A 27,959-nucleotide genomic window follows, 5' to 3' on the forward strand; every position below is an offset into this window, starting at 1 on the left:
GAACAGTAGCAATAACTGACTGTGGTGTCAGACTGCTAAACACATGTGCTGCTAGAACAGCTGAAACATTTCCAAATCTTGAAATATTCATTCAGGAGCTAGATGGAAATGGGAAGCTTTTCAGTTGTTTTCAAATGGTTTATTTTACTACATCTACTCCAATTATGGCTTCCAAGTTGGTCTGTTGGGACATTCTCCAGAAACATCATTGTGATCTTTTATCTGATTTGATGAAATCAAAATGTCCCCTTCTTAACAGAGCCCTCTTCCTTCCAACTCTCACCAGATCATTGCTTATACATATCAGCACACCAGCCGATACCTACAATAGAATTTCTGAGCTCAGCTCCCAAAGGTAGATGGCCCTATTCTCCTTGTCACAGATTGCAGTGCAATCAGCGAGGTCAGTATTTGATTTTGATGGAAAAAATTGATGGGTGAAAAATGTACCATTGTAAATGTGTACACTCCCAACAATAAGTAATCAAGAATTTTCAAAGCACTCTTAATTTTTGGAAGTATGCATTACTCATGCAGATGATCTTAATTGAGTTAGTCTTCATGGAGTAATGCCTCAAGGTTTTATTATTTTTAAATAGATAGTTGCAGGCACAGGTAATCAGAGGGCAATGATATACTTTCTATTTCAAAACACACTTTTATTCAATCATTGGTTATTATTATTTTTCAGATTTGTACAATATATTAATAGTGCACTCTGAATAATATAAGAACAATAGATTAGCCCTGGTTAATCAGGCCAAGGCCAAAGGCTCACCTAGTCCACCATCCTTTTCTACTATGTTCTCCCAAACAGAACCTGAGTGCAACATTGCTCTCTCTGATTTTGAACCCTAGCAACTGGTATCCAAAGGCAAACTCAGTGCTATTTTTTCTAGAAAAAGAGGTGCCAGAACTCACCATGAATGCCTCCTTTGTTCTCTTATAGTGGCAATGGCACCCACCTGAGAAGTACTAGAACTGAGGTCCGGTGTGTTCCAGCTTTAAAAAAAGCCTCTAACGCTGGAGCTAGATCATAGCAATCACAACTAGTAGCCCCTGATAACATTATACTTTGTGATCATAATAAATTTGTGGTTATTCTTTAGCTTTAATAGTTCATCCTTATTTTTATTCCTTCTTTTAACATATTTTCACAACACTCATACCCATTACAGTCATGTTTTCCCCTCACCATATCATAATCCTTGCTCATTAAAGTCTTAATTCTGCAATGCCCCTTTTGCCTTCCAAAGGATTCTCTCCAATGTCATATTGAGTGTCCATGGTAGCATTTCCTATTCTACTTACACTTTTCCTTCATTATGGTGAGTCCCAGGTCAAAGGCAGATGCTGTGTTTCTGTAGTTACATGCTTTGCCAGTCATGGAAGAGCTGATTTTTTATCCCTGAAATGGATCCTATCTTTTTGTCTCTGCTGGGGAAATTTCAGTCAATCAGTCAGGTCAGCTGCTGTGCTAAATGATGTAGATGGATCACATAACTTTTACAGAAGAACCAGTCTCCCTCAGTTTAACATCAATAATAATTGGAAGTCTCTGGTTGCAATCTCTCCTCAGCCATCTTCTCATGACATGCTCACTCAGGCTTGTATGTGGTGAAGCTAAATGGACATTAAATTGAAAGCAACCTGAGCAAATATATATCCTGTGAAATATGTAGGGCTATATGCACCTAACGTGCTATGTATTTTATTTAGCAGTCATCCTGGTATGTTAGTACCCTCATTTAGTTTACAGAAGCAATTCCAATTAAAGTTGGGAGATCAGGAAACTTGTACAGTGGCATCATGGCCCTATGGGAGAAACCCAATTGAGACTCCTTAAACATAGGTATCTCCCAACTTTCTGGGGAGAAAAGAACAACAATAGCAGACACACACCCCAAGCTGCTATTTTGGATCTGATACAGTGAAGTGGATAGGGTTAGGATGTTGGACTTAGACTTTGATGGGTTCAAACCCATCACTGTCAAGGGCCCATACTGTGACCTTGAGCAATTCCAATTTGTAGTAGCTGTAAAATGGGGCTTATTGTGAAGGAAAAGAATAACATTTGTAAAGCCCTTTAGGCATCCAAAATAATGCATAAAATATTGTTTCGACTTTTCCCTTCTAAAGTTCAGTTTTGCACAGCTCCTTGCTTTGACCACATTCTACAAAGGTGGTGACCTGAAGTGCAACTTTCTCATAACTGTTAGGTGGATTTGTAGCTAGCTGATTGACTAAACCCCAAACTAATGACTGGAGACAAACTAGTTACATAAATGTAAATGTATCTTATTACCTATAAGAAAATCAAATTAATAAAATGCATGTGTTTGGATGTGATTGACCCTAAGTCTGAATATTCTTATCTACTGGTATAGAGCAAAAAACAATTTGAATTAAAGAAATGAATGACCAAGCCTGTTACATAGATTCTATTCATTTATACATATTTCTGCAGCATGGACCTCCTTTTAACCTAAGTTGTAGATCCTCATGTCTACCATATAATTCCACCTAGTATTTATTGCACTTCATATCCATTTATTCTATGCAGCTGAAATATCATCATAAAGAGACAGCCTAATTAATCTTAATATGGTAGTACTGGGGAGCATTGCAGAACCAACTAAAGCAGAATGGCTCTATCACTAATGCACAATTATTGTGTTAAGAATATGTTGCAGAATACACCTGCAATAAAAGACCAGTCTGGAGGGGCCCTTAGTCTGGACGCAACCCGTTATTTTTTCAGTGGCCAAAGCAGAGTTAAGCGTGCTTAAGCCCACTGAGATCAACAGCCTTTGTCACATTTGTCATGGATTGTGGTTATTGATTTTTAAATTAATGATGTATATCCTATCAGGAAGGCTCAGGTGGGCAAAAAATAAAATTAAAATAAGAGTCCCCATGATAGCAAAATGGGGGGGGGGGAGGAATTAAATCACTTGTAATGCACCATGTTTGGGATTTATGTTTAGAGTGGGTCCCTCAGATACAAAATATTAAGGTGAAGGGAGTTGAAGGCACCATGGAATAGTACTTGGGACGGGAGCATAATTTGAAAATTGGAAGAACTTGCTCCCTACTTGAAAAATATTGCAGACACCCATGGTCACAAGTTCCTATGCCTAATATGAACTTGCTTGTTGCTCCTCTGAATGCTGCTCTTTCAAAGTTCTGCTAAGACCACAAGGTCTTAAGAGCACCCCTCGCGCGGGGCAGCAGGCTGCTATCCGCAGCTTGGAGAGCCCTGCGGGGAACTCCTGCAGGGCTCCCCAAGCTGCAAATGTCTGCCCCGCGCGAGGGGCGCTCTTAAGCAGAGCGCCCCTCGCGCGGGGCAGCAGGCTGCTATCCGCAGCCTAGGCAGCCCTGGGGGAACTCTTCTGAAGGCTGGCGGCGGGAGAAGGGCTTTTCTTCCCACCGCCAGCCTTCAGAAGGCTGTTCTGAAGGCTGGTGGTGGGGAGAAAAGTCCTTCTCCCCCCGCCAGCCTTCAGAAGAGGTCCGGGGACAGACTGTCCCCGGACCTGGTCTGAAGGCGGTCTCCATAGGAACGCATTAATTGATTTTCAATGCATTCCTATGGGAAACCGTGCTTCGCAAGACGAAAAACTCGCAAGAAGAAAAAACTTGCGGAACGAATTAATTTCGTCTTGCGAGGCACCACTGTAGATATGGATGATATATAGATAGATGCATGTGATGTGAAATCACATGTTTAAGTTACACATAAGCCCTGATAGTGATCTTAGCTGTCTACTCCCCTACTCCCCAGACTTTAGTAAGATAACTCTAAGATGGGGTTTGTTATTTATTGGCTGAGTTTTTATTTTTCCGTCTTTCCCTTGCTAGCCACAGCAAGGAATGGTTGACACTTTGGTAAGAGTTATGGGAGTACAGGAATATAATAATATTGCTCCTCTCCCTCTATCTTCACTCATTCTTTGAATATTTAACAATATCTGCAGATCTCAGTTTTGGGGTGTTACTAATATTATAGTCACTATTGAATAGTGGTTCAGGAGAATTTAGCATTTTTTACTTTGAAAAGTGAGCTAAATAATAGATGGAAAATCTTCTTTATTAACTGATTATTTGATGTTTCGCAATTTAGCACAATCCCCAACTTGTCTGTGGAGAGAAAAATCTGAGCTTTCAGAATGCAACGTGTTATTTCTTTCCAAGAACATTCAGAAATGCAACTTGCATTTCCCTGTTTCTGAAGCTGTAGATGAGGGGATTCAGAAAAGGAGTGATGATGGTGTATAACACAGAGATCAAGCGCTCCTGTTCCATGGAGCGGCTGGAGGAAGGAGACATGTAGGTGAAGATGGCTGTGCTGTAGAAGATGCTCACCACAGTAAGATGGGAAGCACAGGTTGAGAATGTCTTGATCCTACCCGGTGCTGAATGAATTTTGAGTACAGCTGAGACAATGAGGATGTAGGAGAGTACAATCAAGGAGACTGTTGCTATCATTATGCTTCCGGAGATTATGAAAGTCACCAACTCAGCAAGGGAGGTATCCGAGCAGGAGAGGTGCAGGAGAGGTGGGATGTCACAAAAGAAATGCATAATCTTATTGGAGCCACAGAAGTTCAGGGAGAATATAAAAGATGTGTTGACAATGGCATTGATATTTCCAATGGTCCATGAAGCAGCCAAAAGCCACCTGAGGATCGGCTGGCTCATGAGCAAAGTGTAGCGCAGTGGGTGGCAGATGGCGGCATAGCGATCATATGCCATGACAGAAAGGAGGGCGCCTTCCGTGGCAGCTGTGGTTAGAAAAAAATACATCTGGATCACACAGCCTGCAAAGGAGATGGTCTTGTCCTTGGACAGAAGGTCCCACAACATCTTTGGCACGGTGGTGGTGATGTAGCAGATCTCTGTAAATGACAAGTTGCTCAGCAAGAAGTACATAGGAGTGTGGAGGTGCTGGTCAGCCTGTATTAAAATAATGATGGTTAGATTCCCTGTTAAGGTGATTACGTAGATCATCAGTCCAATAGCAAAGAGGAGGCTCTGGAGTTTAGGGTCATCTGACAGTCCCAAAAAGGTGAATTCTTTCAGAGTGGTTTGGTTTTTCCTTTCCATTCTGCCATGGATTTCTATCTCCAGAAGGCATCAGGACTCCTCAGAGGGCTTCCTTCACTGTACAAAGAACTGCACATTCAGGAGAGTGGGGGGGGGGACATAATAAGAAGGGTTAAGTGTTGACAACTGTTTAACAGGACTTTAAAGTCTGACACAGCTACTGATAAAATGTTAGGTAGCACTGACTGCACTTCATAAAAATGGCTATTGGGAAGACTCCATGGATAGTTTTCAATCATGCTGAGTGATTGATTGTGGGGGCTAGATATATTTCCCTCCAAAGCAGAATGGATAACAACTTATCAAACATCCTTGTCCTGTAACAAGTGATGTGGCTTAATTGTTTGTGTCATGTGAACACTTTGTTCTCCAGGCACTGTGCTGTCTTGCACCTGTGTCTCTCTATCTTTGTGTTCCATCATTATGTGTTGATCTATGAGGTTCTGAAAGAAGGAAATAGGAAGCCAAATCTCTCTAAGTTCATTTCCTCTATGCCTGTCAATTATGTGGAGACAAACTACTGTGCTACTGGAGCTAAATCAGGGTTAGTGTGAGTATAACACAAAAGGAGATGTCACTTCCCTCCTTCCAACTGAGAAGACCTATGGATTCAAAAATGTAGTGTCAGAGACCTCCTGGTGAGCCCTTACTCTTTGAGCTTCAGACTTTTGCTATCATTAGATCTCATCCTGTTTTGTTTATTTGCTGTACTGTTACATCCAGCCTAGCGCTATGCATTTCTCCCTTCTCCCTGTAAGTCATCACTGAGGTAATTGGCCTCAGACAATTACCAGCTTTTTATTTACCAATTATCAGACTTCTCCAGCTTTTTCTCGGTCTTCTTACTTTCCCTCCATTGCAATGGCTGCCCGCTCTGCTTCTCCCAGTCTCCTCTTGTTCCTTCCCTCTCTTCTACCATGTCATGGCCTCCGACTTCTGGTCTTTCCTGACTGACCAGTTGAGAAGCAGACCATTTGCCTCAGCACTACCTCTCTATGTTTGGATTAAATAGAACAAATGTGTATTGATATATTGGTTATCCCTTCTGTATTCTATTTTCCCATATATCATATAAATTCCTCCAATGACCCCTTTGTTAGTTTGTCTTTGGCCTAACAACTGCCACTGAATGAAAGCAAAGGACTTTGCAGCTACACAAGCCAGCCACTATTGTTAAAATCCGTGTTATTCTACAGTTATCAGGGATTCACTCAACACTATATTGAGTTATTAATGAGCCTACTATTCCATGTGTTGTAATATTCTTGATTTACCAGTTACACTGATGTACTTCAAATTATGACAGTGGAAACTCCTACACACATTTGAAAGCTATACGTTTCGAAGCTACAGCATCTCAGATCAAGTTAACCCACACTCATTTCAGTTTCATGAGCATCCCAGGAGCCCTTACTACACATCAAGCACATATTGGGATAAAGCAGTGCATCTACTGTTCAAAGGGGGGGGGGAGGAGAAGCCAACATTCCCTTTAGTGTGTCCAAGTTCTTGAACATGCCCAAATAACCCGGTTGGATCCTATTCATAAACTCTTCAGGCTCAAACTAGACATGAAGGCTCCAGATCCACCCCTTTCAGTGGGGGAAGGGTCTGTCTAAAATCATATGAAGCAGGGGGAGGAAGTCCAATTGTGAGAGTTAAAAGAGAAAGAGAAACAAACCTTCTCATTCCATTGCTAAGATGTCAATTCTGAAGTCATACAGTAAACGAATCAACATTTCATTTTGGGTGCCTTTTTATTTGCTGTCCAGCATCTCTTCTTGTTGACAACTGCATAGTAAGATGCTTGTGTTATGCTAACTTCAGATTATTTCACCGTGGGGCTGTTGAAATTAGTCCCATTGAGGAATGTAAAGAATCTACTTGAGTCATTAAAATATTCTCAAGTGGGAGCAGCTCAAAGAGCTGAGGGAATAAGTACAGTGGATATCTATCAGAAAGGGCATGAGACAATTTTGTGTTTTTACATTTCCCAATCTTAATTTAAAGCATGCCAAAATTCTAATAGAAACATTCAAAAATGTGGTTTATGACCAGTTCAGAAATCCTTAATGATATGTTTGAAGAGCAAATATGCCATGCCATGTATTTTCATACTTTTTGTCCCTAAATTGTTTTCGTTTTTAAAAGCGGAATTGTTTTTAAAAAGCGGAATTGGAATGCTGTAATGTAAGTAGAGCAGCAAAAATGCTTTCTCCTTCCTGCCATTTATTGCCATGGCAGAAGTTTGGGTAAAGCACGGGTGGAGGACACTGAGAAGAAAATGGTGGTTTTAAACAATCACAAAAGGTTTGAATAAAGGAGCGATGAAGGGACATTGAGAGGTTGTCTTTTTTTTTTAGAAACCCCCCCCCCAAACATAACAGTTTTTAACAATGAGAAGTATAACACAAATGGTAACACCACAAAGTGAAAACAACTGAGCCTTTCCAAACACCCTTCTTACTGTACTGAAATGTTGTTTTAAACAACCACTTCCCCTCTCAGTGTCATCCTCTGTAAACTCCACTCAAACCTCTGCCATTATTTAAAATGGCTACTTTTTTTTCTTTCAGAGTCCCTTCCTTCTTGCTGTACTCAAACTTCTCCCTCTTCCATTTATCAGCTGCCTCATGTGAGATAGATAAAGGATGTGGAGCCCTCAAATATTCCATAGTACTTTACTCAAACCTCTGCCATTGCTTAAAACTGACACTTTGCTCTAAGTTCTCTACATTCCTGCTTTAAATTCTTCTGCTGTTTTAAACCACAACTTCCCCCCTCTCAGTGATCTTCCATTCTCGCTCCTGTACCACAGCCACTGCTGTTGTACTATCTGCCTTCATTTTTGCTCCCCTATCCTACTCTGCCTTCATGAAAATTCAGGACTATGAAGAGGTACTACAAATCCTCCAATAGGGGTGAATGATGACAGCCTTACATTTTTATTATATATAGAGAAATATGTAACAAAACAAATTTCTTTAGTACATTGTACATTAAAGTGTGTAATAAATGAGAGAGATTTCTGAAAGAAATCAGCCAGCGTTGTGTCTTCAAATTTTATCAATTTCTAATCTCCAATATCTAATGCTTTCAACCACCATTTCATCAATGTAGGTGAAAAAGATTTCTATTCACGAGCTAATACAATTTTAGCTGCTACAAAGGAATTCACAATTCAAATGCCCCATAAAAATAAGCATCTCAAGAGCTGAATATATTATTTTCTTGGTGTTTTGAGAGCTTGTCCACAATCTTTGAGGTTATCCAGCCAAGTCTCAGTCAGCACAGACCCATTGAAATCAATTAAGCCCAAAGGCTCAGTTCCACATATGACGAACACTGGATGCACCTCTTCATTTGTAGGTCTAAATTGAAAAGTTGCAGCAAAATCCTTCCTTTTGAGATGGCAGGGGAAGCTCAAAGTGATTTAATTCTTCTGAAACATCCACCCCAATTTCAGAGTGATAACCAGCAACTCTTCAATGCCTGTATCTAGTGGTTCAGGGTGGATTCTGTTGGGTCTACATACCAAAGCCAATGTTCAAACTTCTCCACATGCTAATAGCTCTCCAGCTTTTTCAGCCATAGAGGACGGTGGGCTGACTCCGCTGATTATACATGCAAAGCCGCTGATTATACATGCAAAGCACTCTATTATCTGGTTTTCCTCCTCAAAAATGAGAAGGTTGTTGGACTTGTTGGGAGTGTTGTTGGAGGAGTGGGAGAACCCATGACACACAGAAAAGGAAAACTGCCTCATGTTTCCATGGGCAATGATCCTGGACCTTAAGCTGTATTGCAGGGGTGGGGAGCCTACGACTCTCCAGATGTTACTGGACTCCAACTTCCATCAGTCCCAGATAGAATGATCAAAAGGCTATAGAATTTGTAGTCAAGAAACAACTGTAGGGCCACAGGTTGCCCACTTCTGCTGGGTTGGGTTATCTATTTTTGTTACTGATAGGAATAAAAAAGAGCATTAATGGCGACAAATAAATATAACAAAATGTGTAAACGTTCACACAGCTAAAACATTTCAAATATTTTTCAACCTGTGTTATTGATTTTCTTTTGCTGAATTGTTCAAGATTCCAGGCCTATTTTCTCTATGTGTTTGTTCCAAACAGTCTACGAAGAGCACTTTGCACATCCTTGTTCCTGAAGCTGTAGATTAGAGGGTTCAGCAGAGGGGTGATGATGGCATAGAGCACAGAGACCAGCTGCTCCTGTTCAGTGGAATGGCTGGAGGATGGAGTTAGGTAAGTGAAGATGATGGTTCCATAGAAGATGCTCACCACAGTGAGGTGGGATGCACAGGTGGAGAAAGCTTTGATCCGACCCTGAGATGTACGTATTTTGAGCACAGTGAAGACAATGAAGATGTAGGAGAGTAGAGTTAGGAAGAAGGACATGGTAATGCCACATCCAGAGACTGTAAAGGTCACCAGTTTGCTCAGTCTTGTGTCAGAGCAGGAGAGGTGCAAAAGGGGAGGAATGTCACAGAAAAAGTGCTCTATTTGGTTTGAATTACAGAAGTCAAGGGAGAAAACCAAGGCTGTGTTGATGATAGAGTTGAAGTTGCCAACAGTCCATGAAATTGTTAGCAATCCTTTACAGGTTGGCTGGCTCATCAGAACGGTGTAGCGCAACGGGTGGCAGATGGCTGCGTAACGGTCATATGCCATGGCTGAGAGGAGTACACACTCTGTGCCTCCTAAAGTGACAAAGAAATACATCTGGAGAGCACAGCCAGTGAAGGAGATGGTCCTGTCTCCTGACATGAGGTTCCAGAGCATCTTTGGGACAGTGGAAGAGGTGTAGCAGATCTCAATGAATGAAAGGTTGCCAAGGAGGAAGTACATTGGTGTCTGGAGGCACCGGTCCACACAAATCAAAGTCATGATGGCTAGATTTCCTACTAAAGTTAGCAGATAGATTAAAAGTACTAAGGAAAAAAGAAGTTTCTGTTGGGCTGGATCACTGGATAAGCCCAGGAGGATGAACTCTGTGACAACTGTGTGGTTCACCTTCATTCTGCTCATCTTTGACCATCTTTTATGATAGGGCTGTAAGACTCCTTGTACCTGAAGCACAACAGCAGATGTTATAAATGTACACTATTAGTGAGAAACAACATCGAGAAGTTAATTTAGAATTTTCTAGGTTTCAACAAATAAATTTCTGGAGAATTATGGAACTGATTGTAGCCGGCAGGGGCATTGCTAGGTACTTAAAGCACTAAGGACAGAGAGACCCGTGACACCATTTTGCATAAATGTAAACAATACCTCTGGGCAAAATAATATCATAGGTTGTTGGGATCTCACTGGCAATGCTCTTTACAGTGTGCCCACTTGCCCTGTAAGCATCTTTTTAAGCATAAAAGAAATGAAACATAAAGCATCCAAATATATAAATGCCCCACCTTTTTAGAAAATCTAAGATTCCTGTCTAACAAGGCTGCTTTAAAAGGGACTTGTAGCATGTAAAGCAAAGAGGTCACATAGAACCATAACGAGTGAGGTTGTGACCAGATGATTCCAAGACCCCTAGCTGTTCTTATTATGGTTCTTTAAATTTTTAAACCAGACTTGGATCAAAGAGCTTCTTAAAGAGAGAACTCCCTAAAATCAAGGACTATCTTAGGGATCACTGGATTTTGCACACCTCCCTCTGTGAGCAGAGAGAGAGAGGTCTGTCCTTGAAAGCCTGTTCCTAGCTGCTGTGGAAAAGAGTGCCACAGTTGGTGCACTAATGGTGGAGAAGGGGGAAAGGAAACATTCTGGTGTGTGTTTGTGCATCCATATCTCTCTCTCTCTCTCTCTCTCTCTCTCTCTCTCTCTGTGTGTGTGTGTGTGTGAGAGAGAGAGAGAGAGAGAGAGAGAGCGAGAGAGAGAGAGAGAGAGAGAGAGCCACCCATCACTCTAGCCACCCATCTTCTGTCATGACTGATGCAAGACCAGTAGAGCTCAGGATTTGGCAGAATCACAGATTCTCCCTCCCCTCCTACAGAGGAGTGCTCTGTTACAGTGCAACCTCATATAAGTCTCCACTGAAGTAAATTCTTTTGTGGTAAGTGGATATACTGTTGTCATCTAAAATTACTTACCATATACTGAGTTACTTTTAAAAAATGATTTCATTTGTAAATACCAAAAAATGATAAATAACAAAGTGCAATACTAAAGATCTCACCAAGCTTTAAGTACGTCTTTACCTGTGCCATGCTCTTTATGCTTTTGTTTAATTGCAAGGAGTCATCCCTTTTGTAATCTCATTCCAGAAAAAGATGTAGATAAAGATAGTATTTTCTTAAATCTCACAGACTAGTTTCAGTAGCTTGCTGGTCTACTTCTGCCTCCTCCACGATGCAGCTGCAAACTACATTACACCAGGTGTAGTAAATAATGCAGCGAGGTGTTCCTAGGGGATTGTGTGAATGTCTACCACATAAGATCTTGATCTCTACAGACAGAATTAGTAGTTACTCGTGGAAGGTTTCCTCTAAGGACAGCTTAATATGCTGTACAATCAGCACTGAGGATCTTATTAGACCTTTTGCAAACCACCGAAACACAAAATTGACATTGGGATTTTCCATCAGCCTGTATCGTCATGATAACTTTGTTGTTGTAGAAACAATTGGAAGATATATAGCTGGATATCCTGTACATATAACTTCAGTAGCATTAGGCTAATTTGTCCAATAAGGCTCATGGCAAAAGGAATTCTGTACTGCGTTGAATTTTTAGACCTACCTTCTGATTTGTAAATGTTATTAACTATTCTACATGTCACACTTGGCATATCTAATAAAAATATCTTGTTCCTTGATTTCAGTAGGACTTGGTACAGGAGTAGTCAAAGTGATGTCATCATGGTGTTGTTGGAATCCAACTCCCAAAATCCACAGTCATCATGGTCAACAGTCAGAGATGAGACTTGTAGTCCAACAATATCTGGAGAGCACCATGTTGGCCACCCCTGACTTAGGATATCACCCAATGTCTTTTAAACTAATCTGATGAATTTTGTGGTGGATCTTAACTTTTCAATTTACTGGTCCCATATCTATTATCTGTTCTTCCCAAGTGCTCTCTGAAGTGCTCCCTGCACTTCCTTGTTCCTGAAGCTATAGATCAGGGGGTTGAGCATGGGAGTGATGATGGCATACAGCACAGAAACTAGGCGGTCTTGTTCCATAGAATGAGTGGAGGAGGGCCGTATGTAGGTGTAAATGATAGTACCAAAGAAGATGCTCACCACAGTGAGGTGGGAAGCACAGGTGGAGAATGCCTTGATTCTACCATGAGCTGTGTGGATTTTGAGCACCGAGGAGACTATCAAGGCATAGGAGAGAAGGGTCAGGCAGAATGGCACAATGATAACACACCCAGAGATGGTGAAGGTTATGAGCTGGCTGACAAATGTGTCAGAACAAGAGATGTGCAGAAGGGGAGGTATGTCACAGAAGAAGTGGTCAATCTCATGGGAGTGACAGAAATTTAAGGAAAAGACCATTGCTGTGTTGACCATGGAATTGAAGTTGCCAACAGCCCATGAAACTGCCAGCAGACTCCTACGTACTGGTGGGCTCATGAGCAGAGTATAGTGCAATGGGTGGCAGATAGCTGCATAGCGGTCATATGCCATGGCTGAGAGGAGCACACACTCTGTGCCCCCCAACGTGACAAAGAAATACATCTGCAGTGCACATCCTACAAAGGAGATTTTCTTGTCTCCCAACAAGAGATCCCACAGCATCTTGGGGACTGTGGTGGAAGTGTAGCAGATCTCAATAAAAGAGAGGTTTCCCAGGAGGAAGTACATGGGTGTATGGAGGCTTTGGTCCACCCGAATTAATACAATGATGGCCAGATTCCCTGACAAAGTCAATAGATAGGCTGAAAGTCCTAAGGCAAAGAGAAGCATCTGATTCTTCACATCAATAGAGAATCCCATGAGGATAAACTCTGTGACACTTGTTGTATTCTGTCTTCCCATAGATTTGAGGGAGTCCATCTTTGGTCAGGATAGTGATCCTTCCTAAGTGGGAGGGGAGGTCACAGCAGTTTGATCTGTTAATGCTGGTAGTTCTGTAAATAAGAAGCAGTGAGTCAGTTAGGTTGTTTGCAAATAAGCTTTTATTGTTCACCTACAGTTGTCATTGTAATTTCACAGAATGTCTAGGCCAGGGCAGAAGGCATCCTGTGGGTAACTGCAGTCAGATATAACTAGCTAGCTTAGGGCTAGTTAATGCATGAATGGACTAAGACCATAGAATTGTATTCTTAGACTCAGTTAGGTCACACCCCCTCACCTCTGGTGAAGTGAAACTTCCTTCTTCACTTGCTTTCACCATGTGAATTCATCAAGATAGGATGTGATTGAACTTGCTCTCTAAAAACTCAGACCATGTGCTTAGAACTATATCACTATTTTTGTATACTCTTCTGGTGTTATTTGTTTCCAGAAAAAAAATCTGTTGGCAAATAACATGAAAATATGTGTTAAATCTGCAATATATTCCACCATATTTCCAGAAGCGGCTGTTATGTTGTGTGAAATGTCCAATACAATGTAGCAGTTAATAGTTAGTGAAGCAAAGGGAAAATAAAATAAACTGCTGTATCAATGCAGAGTAGACTACTTGAAATCAATGGCATTAAGTAACTTCATTCCTTGATCTCAATGGATCTATTGCGTGTCGAGTCCCACAATGCCACCCCCCCAAAAATTCACACTTCACACATCAATTTTTGTTTAAGGTTTTTGGCATAATTTTGGCCACAACTTTATTCAAAATACAAAAAATGTGAGTGGTTGCTTAGGCATTGGTTATGACTATCTGTCCTTGCCCTCAAGGACAGAGCTGGCCTTCCGGACACCAACGGAAGCCAGCGTGGGAAACAAGTATTGGGTGAGAAAATGGAGCTGAGCCACAGACCCTCACTTCTCACCCTCATGTTCCTGTGGGGCTTGCACGGCCCAAGTCCGACTCCGGGGACAAGGACGAAAAGAATGGCAAGCCCCTGGATTCCTTTAACGGAATTCCCTTTCCGCATCATTTGGAGGGATAGGCACTTACCCCTCCAAGAACCAATTTAACCAATGCCTAACCGCCATGGAGCCTTCAGCTCACCGCCAAACCACTCACAGACCCAACCAAGCCCTCAGCTTGGCCACCACTGCACCCAGCCAAGCCTCATTCCCTGAGGCAGAAAGATGCACGCCATCAGCTCTGAAAAAGGATGCAGCCTGAAAAAGAATCTCAGGATGGGAAATCACATCTCCACCCAGCTCAAAAATCTTTTTAGACACAGCAGAATTGATGCGCTTCCTGGCCCTTTCAGTGGCAGCTGGGCAACGACTACCCTTCCAAACACATCGTTGCAAAAGCTTTGACCAAAATATTTTTGCTGTCGGCACCACTGCCCGCAGCTTCTCCAGGTCACCCAAAAGTGCAGCACGTGGTGAAAAAACAGTCCATGGAAACCAGGTCGTTCTCACCCAGCTGCACCCCAACAGCAGTGGGCGGCCCTTCCAGCAGCACCTGCCTCCGAATCAGTGGCAGGAATTCTGGCCGGCGCATTCCCCGTCTGGACAGCCAAGGCAACTGCACATGTGGAGGAAGGCCAAGACCCGGTCCCAATCCGGACTGCCGTGCACTGATGCCAGCCCAATGCATGAGGCTGTGCTCCACCATCCAGATGTGGACAGCTGCTAAACCTAAGATAAAACAAGCAAAAAATTGTAAGACACCAATAATGTTAACGAACATAACCTTTGAATGCATTCAATTTCCAACGACCTGTATTTTATTTCCACTGCCTTATTAACATGCTTTCCGGCCTTCTCGGTGGTAGTTTGTCTAGGCATTGGTTCCCGACCAGCTGCACCTGACCTCAGCAGGGCAGCACTGACGACTGGGCCCCACCATATTGTCAGTACCAGCAAACATTGTGGGGGAGCAATGAATCCCAAGGCAATCGCATCCCACCAGGTGTCATTCCCCATAGGGGAAAGATGCGCCCCATCTGCCCTAGAGAGGGCAACAGCCTTGAAGAAAAATAGCAGGGTGCAATATTACAGAACCACCTAAAGCAAGGACCTATTTTATTTTATTTGTTATTTTATTTTATTTTATTTTATTTACTTTATTTATTTTATTCTATTGTCCACCGCCTTATTAACATGCTTTCTGGCCTGCTCGGTGGTAGTTTGTCTAGGCATTGGTTCCCAACTAGCTGCACCTGACCTCAGCAGGGCAGCACTGACGACTGGGCCCCACCATATCGTCAGTACAAATAAACAGCGTGGGGGAGCAATGAACCAGGATCAGACTCAAGCTCACCCCAAATGCTCCCAGGGACTCTTGCGTGGCCCCACCCCTCGAAAGGGGTCGACAAAAGCATGGGGAATCCTTGGATTCCCTTAATGGAATATCTTTGCGCATTGGAGGGGACAGGTGCTCCAACCGCCCCCCCTCCAGACCACCTTGAACCAATGCCTTAAATTATTTTGAGTCCAGGGAGAGCTGCCATCAACTCAATCCAAGCCCTCTTGCATGCAGGGATGCAGACTTATGCTGGAGGAAGACAGCAAACATTCTCGCCCAGCTGTACTACCAGCACTGCGGGAGGACCTGCACAGGTCACCTCGACCGCACCAAAGGAAGCATCTCCTCACAAAGCATTCCCCATCTGGACATCCAGCATATGTTCACATGGACAGGAAGACTGAGATGGCGCCCCAGTCCAAACTCGTCAACATGCTTGCCAGCCTAGTGTATAATGCTGTGGCCCAAATGTGCACAGCTGCTCCTTTTAAAATAGGAAATAACAGACAAGCATCAGCACAGACATCATTGTGACACTTCCTGATATAACCCTTGTCAGCGTCAGACTTCCAATGACCCGTATTCACAATCCTGTCTCCTGACAGGCCCCCAGTGTGCAGCCTTTGCAGCAGCACCTAATCGTAAGGAATGAGGTGTGTTCAGCGGTAAGCAAGCCATAGGCTGTAATAACTGGTGCACGACGTAAGCACATTGATGCCTGGCTAACGGGAACCCATTTTCATGCACTAGGAGCAGGCCAGCCCCCAGGGGAACGAAAAGCCAAATATTCTGTTATCCATAACCGGGCAAGGGCCCTCCTCACCTGTGGCGGGAAGCCTGATTGTGGCACTCCTGCCCACTAAGTATGTTTTAGAGTTCCCAACTCTAACGACAAGCTCCAAAGGATAAGGAAAAGTCCTGAAGCAATAAGCCTCCAGACTCTCAGCCCTGTGCTGGCTCCAACAACCATTTTCCCAACCCTCAGCGCAAAAATGCAATGGACTACTGAAAGGAGTCTCGCCTTGATCTTTAACCAGCAGACAAGTTTTAACTTGTTGCAGATATTGCATAGGTAAATTGACCGACTTTCTGCCCACTGTCCTATGAGGTTGGAGCCTTTTCCAACCTTCCAAGGCCCTGCGCACTACAAACTTTATACAAAGGTCTCTGAAAAATAAAGCTTCAGTGTAACAGACATTGCAGCGGACTGAATTCTGATAGTTATAACCGCATGCCCAATCTGCAGCAGGTGGACCAAATACTGCCAGATCTGCTCAGAGGATGGGGGCCAATTCATCTGAATGGCCGAGGACTGCCAGCTTAAGGCTAAGAAATCCATCCAGGCCTTCCCATAAGAGCGAAAAGCAGAAGGGGAAATGGAAGCTGCTGCTCTCTGTAATTACTAATTGTTGTCAAAATGCCACAGGTGGTCTGGAAAAGTCTGGCAATAGCTGAGTCTGGAGCCCAGGATCTGAAGCGCTTCATCTGAAAATGGGATAGAGTGTCAGCGACATCATTAGAGGATCCCGTAATTTGGAGAGTAGAAAGCACAATATTAAACCTTAAGCGGCGCAGCTCGAAAGCATGAGCGGAGGGGCAGAGACTGTGCTAGAGCGTGAGGACTGTTTTGCCAAGACGCTCACCACTACCTGGTTATCAAACCAAAAGCAGATCCGATGGTCACTGAACTCCTCGGGCCACATGTGAACTGCTACTACAATGGGGAAAACTCAAGAAAAGTTATGTCACATGATTGCCTCACCACACCGGGCTTGAGGCCATAGCTTTGCACACCAGCAGCCCTTGAAATAAAAACCAAAGGGCAAAGATCCAGCAGCACCAGCATGAACCTGAAAATCCCTGTGCGGGTTCAAGGTATCCTGCCATGGCGAACTATTATTGCATACATTCAGGAATTGCTACTATCGCCTGATATCTGCCTTCACCACACTTGGTAGGCGTACACAAAGGTAAGGGGACCTCAGGCCGCAGGCAGCCTGGCCTAGTGGGAAGATTAATTAAGTGACCCAGCAAGATCGGATCTGATGAAGCATCACTTGCTACAGAGGAAGTATTACAAAATAACTTCCTTCAAGGCAGACAGCTTCTCCATAGGCAAGTGGTATGTTTTAGCAACGATATCCAACTGGATCCCTAAATAAAATGGGAATATGGGCAAAAGGTATTGAGCTATTGCTTGCCAGCTTCCAGCCCCCGCTTGGGCATCCTTTTCAGACACACACTCTGTGCAATGCAAAAACACACTCCATGCAGTGCACACACACTCCATGCAATGCAACTACACACTCCATGCAATGCAAAAAACACACTCCGTGCAATGCAAAAAACACGCTCCGTGCAATGCAACTACACACTCCGTGCAATGCACACACAAACCCTCCGTGCAATGCAACTACACACTTGGTTCAATTCAACTACACACTCCATGCAATGCAAAGCACACTCCGTGCAGTGCACACACACTCCGTGCAATGCAAAACACACTCCCTGCAATGCACACACACTTCATCCAATGCAACTACACTCCATGCAATACAACTACACACTCCGTGCAATGTAACTACACCCTCCGTGCACTGCACACACCCTCCGTTCAATGCAACTAGACACTCCGTGCAATGCACACACACTCCGTGCAATGCAAAAAACACTCTGTGCAATGCAACTACACCCTCCATGCAATGCACACACACTCCGTGCAATGCACACACACACACTCCGTGCAATGCAACTACACCTTCCGTACAATGCAACAACACACTCCGTGCAATGCACCCACACCCTCCGTGCAATGCACACACCCTCCGTGCAATGCAACTGCAAATCTCTCACGCAATGCAATGCAACGCAATTGCAGCCCGTGCAGCGCCGTGGCCTGCAACACACAGAGCAAACTGTAATGCGGGCACGCAAAGGTGCTTTCTCCCACTTGCATATTGCAAACGTGGCGCCCGTTACATCTCTCGCAGTGAGGTAACCACCAAAAGGACCTAAGTGTCCAGGTAGAGCAATGGGGGAGCATGCAGCTGTCCCATACGGGGACCAATCCTGCAACCTAGGCATTACCGGCACTATGCGCTGACCCAGTGAAACCAATGCTTCATGGACCACATGGGGACACTATTCAGGCCGGACACGCTTCCAGGCCATTAAATTCTAGGGCAAAGCCCTAGGATCACCTGCTAGGCCAGGCATAAATGTTTCCAGTGAAATAGCAGAGTTGAGGTAGCCCACAGCTTGTCCAGGTACCCCTGCTTGCCCTTTTAGAGGGAAGCACCCCTTCAAGAAACCCAAAGTTCTTTTATCACAAATGGGCCGAACTACCCAGCAACAGAATAGCCCAAAAGGAGCAGTTTGTTTTGTTTTGTTATAACAATGGCTAAGAGGGGGATATGAACCCTGTCTCCCAGGTCCTAGTCCTATACTTTAGCCACTAAGCCACAATGGCTCGTCTCTAAAATGGCAGTCGCCACTATCCGGGCAAAACAAACTTAAGAAAATAAACTTGTTCAGAAACAGCGTAGTTTAAGAGCATATACAGAGTCCTCATAGTCCTTGGAGGCACAGGGAGCCTCTGGGGCCCTCTGTCTGCCTCAGATATACATTAGCAGCAACTGGGCCTGCAAGCAGATACATTCCTATAGTGAGAATGAGTCACGTGTCAGATACTTAACAATTAACTGCTACCTGTAGCAGACTTAGGCTTGGAAGTTATGTGCAGGCCGAATAGGCCTCCCTGCTTCTGCTCTTGAGAATCTTAGTCTCATAGCAATATTAAAAGAACTCAAATTAGTGCTCCCACCCAAGGCTAGCTTAAAATTTGACTAACAGCGCTGCACACACTCAAAATAAAGCCAACCTTCGGGGATACTATAAACGAAAGTGATTCCAGCTAAGCTGGGAACAGCCCTAACTAGCCCCACAATTTCAACAAGAGAAATGGGGGAAACCTTTTTGCGAAAGAAAGCCCCTAACGGGGGCTCTCTCCCTATTGGGAAAGGCAAGCCATAGATACAGGGAGAATCTTCCCACAGGGCAGGGTAAGGGGTGGGGTGAGAAATCGAACAGGAAAAGGGGGGAATTAAATTATTTAAGTGACTAGAGAGGATTAAAAAGAAAGGAGAAATACAGAAATAAAGAAATGTAACCAGACAATGAGAAGATTGTCCAAGTGCTCCATGTGATCCGGTGCAAAACGGCCAAGAGGACGTCTAACGTCTGGCCCCTGTATTTAAAGACTCTGACCCCTCCTCCAAATTGGCAACAATCAAAACTCCCCAGCAACCCAAATTTAACCACTTAAAGGCTTGGGTTCCTTACCAAATTTGCCTAGTCACTGCAGGGTGGCCTGTTCCCCCAACCGCAACACGTGCTCTCTGTTAGGGAGAACACGCTTTCTGGGTATGACTATGTACTGATAGGTATGCCTATGGCAATGTACTGATAGGAGCATTAAAATGCAGTTTCCCCATAGGATAAAAAGTATTAATGCTAAATAAATCAGGAAAGATGATTACAGGATAATTCTGTAAAATTACTTTAGAAATCTATGCATATTATAAAGCAAACCTAAAACATTTACAAATCTTTAAACTAGAAATACAAGGAAACATTTAAAATGTAAAAAATAATCAATAAACAATTCATGATTCCAAGGCTATTAAGAAAATCTTAAGTGCCAGAAAGCCATATTTGAACAACTCCCCTTTCACTGCTACATAGGATGCTAAAAGGGTACTTGTAGAGGCAGGTTTCATTCCTAGTCATGGGTTGGTATGCAGCTAAAATGTTCAGAACAAGTTCTGCATGGTTCCTACCCACTTCTACAAATGCACAACCGGTTGTTACCAAGAACAAAAAGGCATTCCATATTTCTGACACAGATGCCATATGTCCCTCTCCAGGAACCCAAAGACAGGCCACTTCCACAATTACATGAATATGCTGTTCATGAGGGTTTGGTGGGGGGACAGGACTGGAGAGGAGCAGTTCCCTGGATAAGTGCATATGAGACCTATAAGCTTTTCTGGTATGAACTCCATAACTTTTATTTAGAGCACGATGCTACCTCCCTCCCTCCAGTGTTAATGGGTGGTGTGGTGTCCGGATGCTGTCAGCAGCTCCTGGCTGGTTGCCCAGGAAAGTATAAAGACAAGGAAAGGTTTCTTACCATCCTTTTTTATTTCAATATTTACAGAGAGAGGCTATAGAACCCAGCTTCTTGGATAATGGCACTGTCCTGAGTGAATCTCCACCCCCTGTCTCTCTCACTTCACCATTCGGCACTTCTACGGGTGTTGCTATGTGCCCTCTGTCTTTGAGCTCTTTGCTCTCTTACTTTCAAGGCTCACCGGGTTTTGAGAGATGGATGGTCTGGGATGCTTTCTAATGACACTGTGTCAGCCAGCCGCCATTCCCCTTCGCTCCTCCTCCTCCTCCTCCTCTCCCATTATTTCCCAACTTTCCCCCTCATCTGCCTCTGAGCTGTGACCTCCCGCAAACCACTGTTGTAAATCTATACTGTCTTCCCCTTCCTCCTCCCTGGAAGGGTCAGGAAGGGGAGGCAGTCTTCACCATTCCTCCTCTGCCCAGTCCCTGACAAGTGGGTATGTCTACTTGGTGACAACACTGAAGTTAAGAAGAAGGAAGGGTTAGTTAGCTTGCCTCTCCCCTTCCTTTTCATGGTGCAGGCAGTGCGGGATTACCAAATAGGCAGAGTAGCTGCCGGTCTATGGGCGCCATGCTTGTTAGGGGCTCAGCGAAAACAGATCAAAATAATATTGATTTGATCTTGAAATTGGTTTATTAAAATTGTTGGTTGGTAAAATCAAAAACATATTAGGAGATAATTTGTGTGGGGCCCCTGAGATTTTGACTGCCTAGGGACCTCCACAGGGTTTAATCTGGCACTGGACTCAGGCTACAGCCTATATCTGCTGCCCTAGTCAGGGTGATGGGAGTTGTGGTCCAGCAGTCTCCAGAGGGCCACAGGTTTCCCATCTCTGGAGTAGACCTTTATTTCCTTTGCCCATAAACGACTGTACACACTACAAGAAGTCTGTCTCCAACTATTAAAATATCTGTTATATTGGCCATTAGTTAAAGAAGAAGTATGTTTATTAATAAGACAAAAGGTGGCATTTGTAGAAGAGTGAAAATAGAAACAGACACCTTAAACAGGATCACATTTTATATCTCAGAACAATCCCTGAAGCTGCCCACTGAGCTGCTTTCACAGTCCAGAAAACATGAGCCATAGTTGAACAGGTAAGAGCCTCATTTCTTATCTGTTACTATGTATGCTGCTTCAGAATGTAAAAGAGATACTAGTGTTGCCAGCCATTTCCAATGGGTGCTTCTTTCTTGGTACTGGAATTATCTCATCATCATCATCATCATCATCATCATCATCATAATATTTTATTTATACCCCACCCTTCCTGGTTCAGAAAACTGGGCTCAGGGCGGCTAACAACAAATTTAAAATACTTAATTGTAAAAGCAGCATAAAATACAGTATAAAAACATGAATAACAATAAAATTCTCATCACCTTGAGAAGTTCTTCCTGCCCTAGGCCCCAGTTGTTCTGGGGTAGCTTTTATCTATTATCTGAGAACCTTCATCTCTTCCCTTCTGCCATTGAATATCTACTACAGCCATCCTTTTGCTGTTTTTCTTTTTGAAAACCAAGATTATTTCCTCTGGGGCTGCAAGGTATAATGGGCATGAAGAAAAAGAGAGCACATGTATGATCATTAGCACTGCCTCTTGGGAGACGGAGAAATAAGTTGATCCAGAAATAATAAATAATAATAAATAATGCTTGTCGCCTTGGAAGTAAACTAGACTTGGGGCTGCCGAGTTTGTCAATAATTGCTCCCGGGGGATACTGTGAATCAAAGAGGACTACATCTTCCTTTAAATGTGTGGCTGCTGCTCACTGATTTCTCCCATGGTGTCACAGTAGTATGTACTTAAATCAGCACTGCCTTATGATGTCATTTTGCTCAATGGCTCCCAATCCCATCTCCGTGTATTGGTGACAGCTTGTGCATGGGAGAGGGGCATACAGTTTTGGAGAAACTCCAAACACAATGGTGTCACATGGGTTTTATGATACACTACCAAGAGTAGCCATACAGTGAAGGCCCTGACAAGGACCTGTGGTCCACCAGATGTTGCTTTCCTGATCATTAGGGCTGATGGGAGTTGGAGTCCAATGACATTTGGAGATCACAGATTCTTGCCCCTTCATTATAAAGTCTTGTAAGGCTATTTTTATTTTATTTTACCAGAAATCAGAACACAGTTTACACCTATGAATTTAATGGATTTATTATCCACCCTTCACCATAAGATCCCAGGGTAAGTTTACAGCCATATAATAATAAACTATTAAAATAAACTTAAAAGTTTACATTCCAATATTAAATACAGTGGTACCTCGGGATGCGAACGGGATCCGTTCCGGAGCCCCATTCGCATCCTGAATGGAACGCAAGACGCAACGGCGCACCTGCGTGTGCGCATGACGTCATTTTGATGGTCTGCGCATGAGTGCACAGCGAAACCCGGAAGTAACACGCTCCGTTACTTCCGGGTCACCGCGGAGCGCAACCCAAATTTGCCTAACCCGAAGCGTATTCACCCCAAGGTATAACTGTATTAAAATAAATTAATTTAACACTGCATTAGTAGCCAACAGTTTTACTAGCATAAAGCAAGTCAGTGTAATGAAGCTGGCATAAAGTTACAGCAGAGCCAAACCCCATTCAGCATCAGGGATGTTGTCGCTGCTGCTCTGCCAAAGCTTGGCAGAGGGGAAAACAACCTTTCCAAATAGTGTCCTATGCCAGCTTGTCACGTCGTGTAACTGAGCTGCATGGGCTTAGAAAACAGACCCCAACCCTCTGGTTCCACACCAGGAAATGGCAACTGAAGCATAATTTAGCAGTGTCTATTATTCTGGATAGTATTTCAGGTACAGTGGTACCTTGGGTTAATTAAAGCTTGAATCTAAGCATGTTTTTGTTGTGGAAAATCCATTTGATTTCCCATTATATTCTGAGAAAGTGTGTTCTCCCTCATGGAGAGCACAGGTTGCGGGTGGGGCTGACAAGACACCTCACTGTTACTAGGCAAATGGTTTGGCCATCCTTTAAACAGGGGCGGACTGTTACTGGGGAAATCTAGATGTTGCCATTTGTTGATTGACAGCCCTATTTGTTAAATACAATGCTCGCAGCGAGGAACTTCCTCTTTTCGCTGCTTACTTCGGATCACCCGCCCCCCCTTCCCTAATTTTAGGCTGTTTTCTTGACCTTGCTATGCCTGTCATGGGGTCGTCTGCTTTGGGGCAGGGGCCCGGTAGGAATTTTGTCCATTTGGCTGATTAGTGTGTGCCACTTGGTTTTTGCCTACTGTGTAGCAAATCATCACAACTTGTAAGGTTTGCGATTAGGCATTGGTCTTGGAATTGGTTGGTGGAGGGGTATGGATTCGGCTGTGCCTGCCCCTCCAAAATGCTGCTGCTGCTGCTGCTGCTTCAAGGGTTTTCCGTTAAAGGAACCCAGGGGCTCCCCATGCTTTTGTCCGAAACCCCCTGGCAAGGGGCTAGGGCCACGCAAGCCCCTGGGAGCATTCTGGGGAGAGGTGAGGCATGGTTCCCAGTCCCGTCTCTCTCCCCAGGTGACTTACCCTTGCTGACTTCGTGGGGGGTGCGAATGTCAGAGCTGTCGCCAGGCGGGGTCAGTTTGTGCTACCAATGCCTAAGCAACCACACACATTGCTGTAATTTGAATAAAGTTGTGGTCAAAATTATGCCAAAAACCTTAAACAAAAATTAAGTGTCAATTGTGTTTTTCTTTGGGGGGGGGTGTCTTGGGGACCTTGACGTGCAACATATAAAAAAGAAAGCTGGCAAAATATTGCAGGAATGCTCTAGGGAGCTCTTCAGGGGCCCTTTACAAAGACATTTAGAATTTTGGAGGAGCATGCAAATTATATTGATTTCAAAGGGGGAAAATTAAGCAAGAGATCTGAGTTTCCTATTCACAGCCATGAGATGTTAAAGTAGCTAACTTTGGCTGGGCCATACCCATTCACATCTGCTTAAAATGGATAACTATCTTTTTAAAAAATCCTTATGGCATAATTCATCTTTCCACATTCTCTTTCTCTTTTGTTTATACTCGATGTAAGTTGCATGGGTGCACATACCTGTCTACACACTAGTCATTATTCACAAAGGGAGGCTTGTGTGCATTTCGTATGGAATGATCCAAGAGCAAAATAGACTTTCACACTTCTAAATGGCTTCTCTGCTTTAGTCAATGACAACAATATTTATGAACACTGTAAATATTGCTTAATATTTTAATGTGCCCACTCACTGGCATTCCAAGCAAAACAGATTTCTCAGTATTTTTGTCGTGAAGTGTAACCAAGGCCTATCTAAAGAAAAAAGCATGGGAAACTGACATTCATGTGGGTTCTGAAAATTCAGCGCCTTCTTCTATCAAGTCCTTTGCATGACTTTTCGGAAAGCCCCTTGCACATCCTTGTTTCTTAAGCTGTAGATGATTGGATTAAGCATTGGGGTGAGGATCCCATAGAGCACAGGCAATGCCCGGTCCTGCTCCTGGGAGTAAGTGGAGTTGGGACGAATGTATGTGAAGATGATGGTACCAAAATAAATGTTGACTACAGTCAAGTGTGAAGCACAGGTGGAAAATGCCTTGAGCCGCCCTTCTTTGGTGCGGATCCTTAGGATGGTCAAGACTATGTAGACATAAGACACCAGAGTAACCAGGAAGGAACCCATGATCACACCTCCACCCACCACAAAAGTAGCAATCTGATTGACCTGAGTGTCAGAACAGGAGAGCTGGAATAGGGGTGGGATGTCACAGAAAAAGTGCTGGATGACATTGTCCCGACAGAAGGACAAATGGGACATCAGGCCCGAGTGCACACCTGAGTTAGACAAGCCAAGGATCCAAGCAGCTGCTGCGAGCCAGGCACACACTTTTCGGCTCATGAGCACACTATAGTGCAGTGGGTGGCAAATGGCTGCGTAGCGGTCATATGCCATGACACCCAGCAGAAGGCACTCAATGCCACCAAAGGAGATGAAGAAGTACATCTGAGAGAAGCAGCCAGCCAGTGAAATACTCTTGTCCTGAGAGAGGTAATTCATCAGCATCTTAGGAACTGTGGAAGTTGTGTACCCAATGTCCACTACAGAAAGATTGGCCAGAAAGAAATACATGGGGTTGTGAAGTCTGTTGTCCAAACTGATTATGAGAAAAATTAAAATGTTTCCAATAAGAGCCACCAGATAAATTACAAGAAAGAAGCCAAAGAGAAGGACCTGGATCTCAGGATTGTCAGAGAGTCCTAGAAGGATAAATTCTGTGACGGCTGTTTCATTCAGGATCATCTGTGGTGGCAGTGTCATCTGTGAAGAAACATGGATGTAGCATTTTTCAGCTATTTTGTTTTTCCTTCCAAATTGGAGATCTGAAATGTAAGACTTAGCCACACAATTACCTGTACAAGTATAGGCACTTTCAGTGCACTACAGCTCTGATTAGTTAATACACAGGAGCCTTGAGGCTGATTTCAATTCTCTTTCACTTTTCCCAACTCTGCCACATTTCCCCATCCTAAACTCTTAGCTCTTTTATTTCTTTAGTGTTCCATGAATAAATGGAACACTTCTTTTCAGAAGCCTCAAATAAATCTCAGTAGCATAGGAATATCTGATCTAGTCTGAGGGTTTGTGGAAGGAAGGGGCTATATTTGTTCTTGGGGAATTAAAGGGCATTTAAGGAGTAGAAGTTCAGAAGGGGGACAGGAACAATCACAGATGGAAGAGTTTGCCTCACATCTCCCCGAAGAGATATTTCTTAATGAGAAAATTTCTGAGAACAATAATCTTTTTCATTTTCTCTTCCCAAAAAATATTTTGGAAAATGTTCATTGAATGTTCTCCCACTTTCTGCAGTGGCTCCCATCCCACCATGCCTGACCTGTTACATCCCCTAGAAGGCTCCATTGCAGAATTTCTCTAAATATTCTACACCACTTTTTGTGGCATGCACTATCCTTTTATCCAACAGCACTAGCATAATATTCTGTTGCAACATGACCTCTTATCCCACTTTCCCGAGCAGCTTGGCTTTTCAAGGATGACTTCATTATGCAGTCTGTCTCCTCTCTCTGATTTAAAAATGAAGCATTGTGAAGTTTGCTGCTAAGGCTACTGCATGTTAGTCAAAAGCAAATTAACTGCAGCTTTCTCTGAATACCCAAGTTAACAAACAAAAAAAGAAAGAGAAAGAAAGAAAGAAAGAAAGAAAGAAAGAAAGAAAGAAGTAGACCTATCATTTCAGTGTCTATCTGTATGCTGCTGTCTAATTTCTTGCAATAGATCATGTAATCCACTAGCATGATCCACAACTCAGTTAAATTCAAATACAGTGGTACCTCGGATTACAGACACTTCAGGTTACAGACGCTTCAGGTTACAGACTCCACTAACCCAGAAATAGTATCTCGGGTTAAGAACTTTGCTTCAGGATGAGAACAGAAATTGTGCTCTGGTGGCACGGTGGCAGCGGGAGGCCCCACTAGCTAAAGTGGTGCTTCAGGTTAAGAACAGTTTCAGGTTAAGAACGGACCTCCGGAACGAATTAAGTACTTAACCCAAGGTACCACTGTACTTGAATTTTAAACAGGGGTGGGGAACCTGTGACCCTGCAAATGTTATTGGACTCCAACTCACATCAGCCCCAGTTATGATGGTCAAAGTTCAGGAATGATGAAAGTTGTAGTTCAGCAACATCTGCAGTGTCACAGCTCCCCTTCTGCCGATAGAAAACAATTTGGGGGTGACATTGTAAATGGCATTACCTTTTGTGTGAAAGACCAATATATAGCAGTAATGAATCCCTTTTTACAAAAATGGAGCACAGGCAAACATTCCAAAGTCTCCTTGGATTTTGAAAGCAGCAAGACGAAAAGTTGAGTTAGTTGTGCTTTCGTTCAACATTAAGTCTCCCACTGTTCCCAGCCAGCCAGATATTCATAAACAGGATTTGATACAGCTGGTGCTCTATGCTACCAGCATTTGTTATTAAGCAGTATACTGCCCATACATCTGGAGGTTCAATTGTTCTGTTTCTAGTGTTTGAATTGTGACTTATTTCTTTAACAATGCACACACATGCACGTGTGCGCGCACACACACACACACTGCTTAATTGTAAACAAAACCTCTAAACACATTGGAACTGTCAGTAAAAACCAAAGCTTTAAAACAAGTTTGATTGTTTTTTAAAAATCAGAATATGGCAAGTCAGTGCTTGATGGTGGAATCATTTAGAGAAAAATGCATGTCTGAAGTAAACATTTGGCTTGGACTGAGGAGAAGCCAAATTCAGTCTTGAGCTTAAGGACTCACACAGTGGCTATGGGGAAACTCA

General features: G+C 43.4%; 4 protein-coding genes across 4 annotated transcripts; all 4 read right to left on the reverse strand.

Moving 5' to 3' along the window:
• Positions 1-4,176: 4,176 nt before the first annotated feature.
• LOC310746702 (olfactory receptor 5F1-like) lies at positions 4,177-5,103 on the reverse strand (the record flags this gene model as incomplete). The annotated part of the gene is made up of 1 exon (XM_083580683.1): positions 4,177-5,103. One exon carries the CDS (start codon positions 5,101-5,103, stop codon positions 4,177-4,179), a length of 927 nt encoding a protein of 308 aa, XP_083436809.1.
• Positions 5,104-9,215: 4,112 nt separating this feature from the next.
• On the reverse strand, positions 9,216-10,151 carry LOC310747401 (olfactory receptor 5AP2-like; the record flags this gene model as incomplete). The annotated part of the gene is made up of 1 exon (XM_083581764.1): positions 9,216-10,151. One exon carries the CDS (start codon positions 10,149-10,151, stop codon positions 9,216-9,218), a length of 936 nt encoding a protein of 311 aa, XP_083437890.1.
• A 1,943-nt stretch (positions 10,152-12,094) lies between these two features.
• On the reverse strand, positions 12,095-13,180 carry LOC310746666 (olfactory receptor 5F1-like). The gene has a single exon (XM_083580647.1). It carries the CDS (start codon positions 13,129-13,131, stop codon positions 12,184-12,186), a length of 948 nt encoding a protein of 315 aa, XP_083436773.1. The 5' UTR covers positions 13,132-13,180; the 3' UTR covers positions 12,095-12,183.
• Positions 13,181-24,988: 11,808 nt separating this feature from the next.
• LOC310746672 (olfactory receptor 5F1-like) lies at positions 24,989-25,930 on the reverse strand (the record flags this gene model as incomplete). The annotated part of the gene is made up of 1 exon (XM_083580653.1): positions 24,989-25,930. One exon carries the CDS (start codon positions 25,928-25,930, stop codon positions 24,989-24,991), a length of 942 nt encoding a protein of 313 aa, XP_083436779.1.
• Between the last annotated feature and the right edge of the window lie 2,029 nt (positions 25,931-27,959).

The sequence above is a fragment of the Podarcis filfolensis genome, assembly GCF_964270895.1.
Source record: "Podarcis filfolensis genome assembly, chromosome: 13".
Taxonomy (NCBI): Eukaryota; Metazoa; Chordata; class Lepidosauria; order Squamata; family Lacertidae; genus Podarcis; species Podarcis filfolensis.

What these genes read in the sequence shown, in the direction of transcription:
- LOC310746666 (XM_083580647.1), bottom strand. Translation starts at nt 13,131, where the DNA reads ATGGACTCCCTCAAATCTATGGGAAGACAGAATACAACAAGTGTCACA.